The 756-nt window shown below is 65.2% G+C and overlaps 1 protein-coding gene across 1 annotated transcript in view; it reads right to left on the bottom strand.

Moving 5' to 3' along the window:
- Nr2f1 (nuclear receptor subfamily 2 group F member 1) overlaps positions 1–756 on the bottom strand; it is a gene marked incomplete at its 5' end in the record, with an annotated part of 9,746 nt that overhangs the window by 5,983 nt on the left and 3,007 nt on the right. Inside the window, one exon of the mRNA XM_033765664.1 lies at positions 8–375. Within this exon, the coding sequence (XP_033621555.1) occupies positions 8–375 (368 nt within the window). The remainder of the gene's footprint in view (positions 1–7; positions 376–756) is intronic.

The following is a 756-nucleotide window of genomic DNA, read 5'->3' on the forward strand; positions in this document are numbered from 1 at the left end:
CGGCGGCCAGCAGCGGCGCCACGTGCAGCGGCATGGAGCACTGGGCCGCGTTGAGCACGAACAGCTCGCTCCAGGTGAGGCGCAGCAGGGACACCTGGTCGGTGATCTGCAGATCCGGGAAGAAGGGGATGTTGCGGGCCCACTCGACGGCGCTGAAGAGCAGGCGCGCGGCCAGCTCGCAGATGTTCTCGATGCCCATGATGTTGTTGGGCTGCATGCACTGGCTGCCGTAGCGCGACGTGGGGTAGGGCTCTGCGCGCAGCAGCAGCGAGATGTAGCCGGACAGGTAGCAGTGGCCATTGAGGGGGTCCCCGTTGGTGAGTGCGTACTGGCCTGGATTGGGCTGGGTTGGAGGCATTCTTCCTCGCTGAACCGCTGACAAAAAGAGAGAGAGAAAAGAGGCAATGTGCATCCAGGGGCTTGCAGAGCACCACCGCGCCGCCGCCGCAGCGCATCCGACACAATGCACAGGCTCTTCCCGCAGCCACAGCACCCGGCGCCTCGCGTCTTCCGGGCTCTCCCCTCATGGCCCACGCCGAGAGGAGATCCGGACTGAGGCCCTTCAGCTTCGCAGCCCAAGGTGATCAGCCCCAGCCTGCGCCCCTGGCCACCTCCGCCCCAGCAGAACTAGGCCTGACTTCAGGGCCCCCAGCCTGGCCTGGCCCAGAAGGTACCACCCGACCCCTCCACCACCAAGAAGGTACACAGAGATCAGTGAATCCCACCCACCCCTCTAGAGCCTTACAAGTCAGGGTT

This window comes from Fukomys damarensis, unplaced genomic scaffold (genome assembly GCF_012274545.1).
Source record: "Fukomys damarensis isolate Sample0158 unplaced genomic scaffold, DMR_v1.0_HiC HiC_scaffold_3, whole genome shotgun sequence".
In the NCBI taxonomy this organism is placed as follows: Eukaryota; Metazoa; Chordata; class Mammalia; order Rodentia; family Bathyergidae; genus Fukomys; species Fukomys damarensis.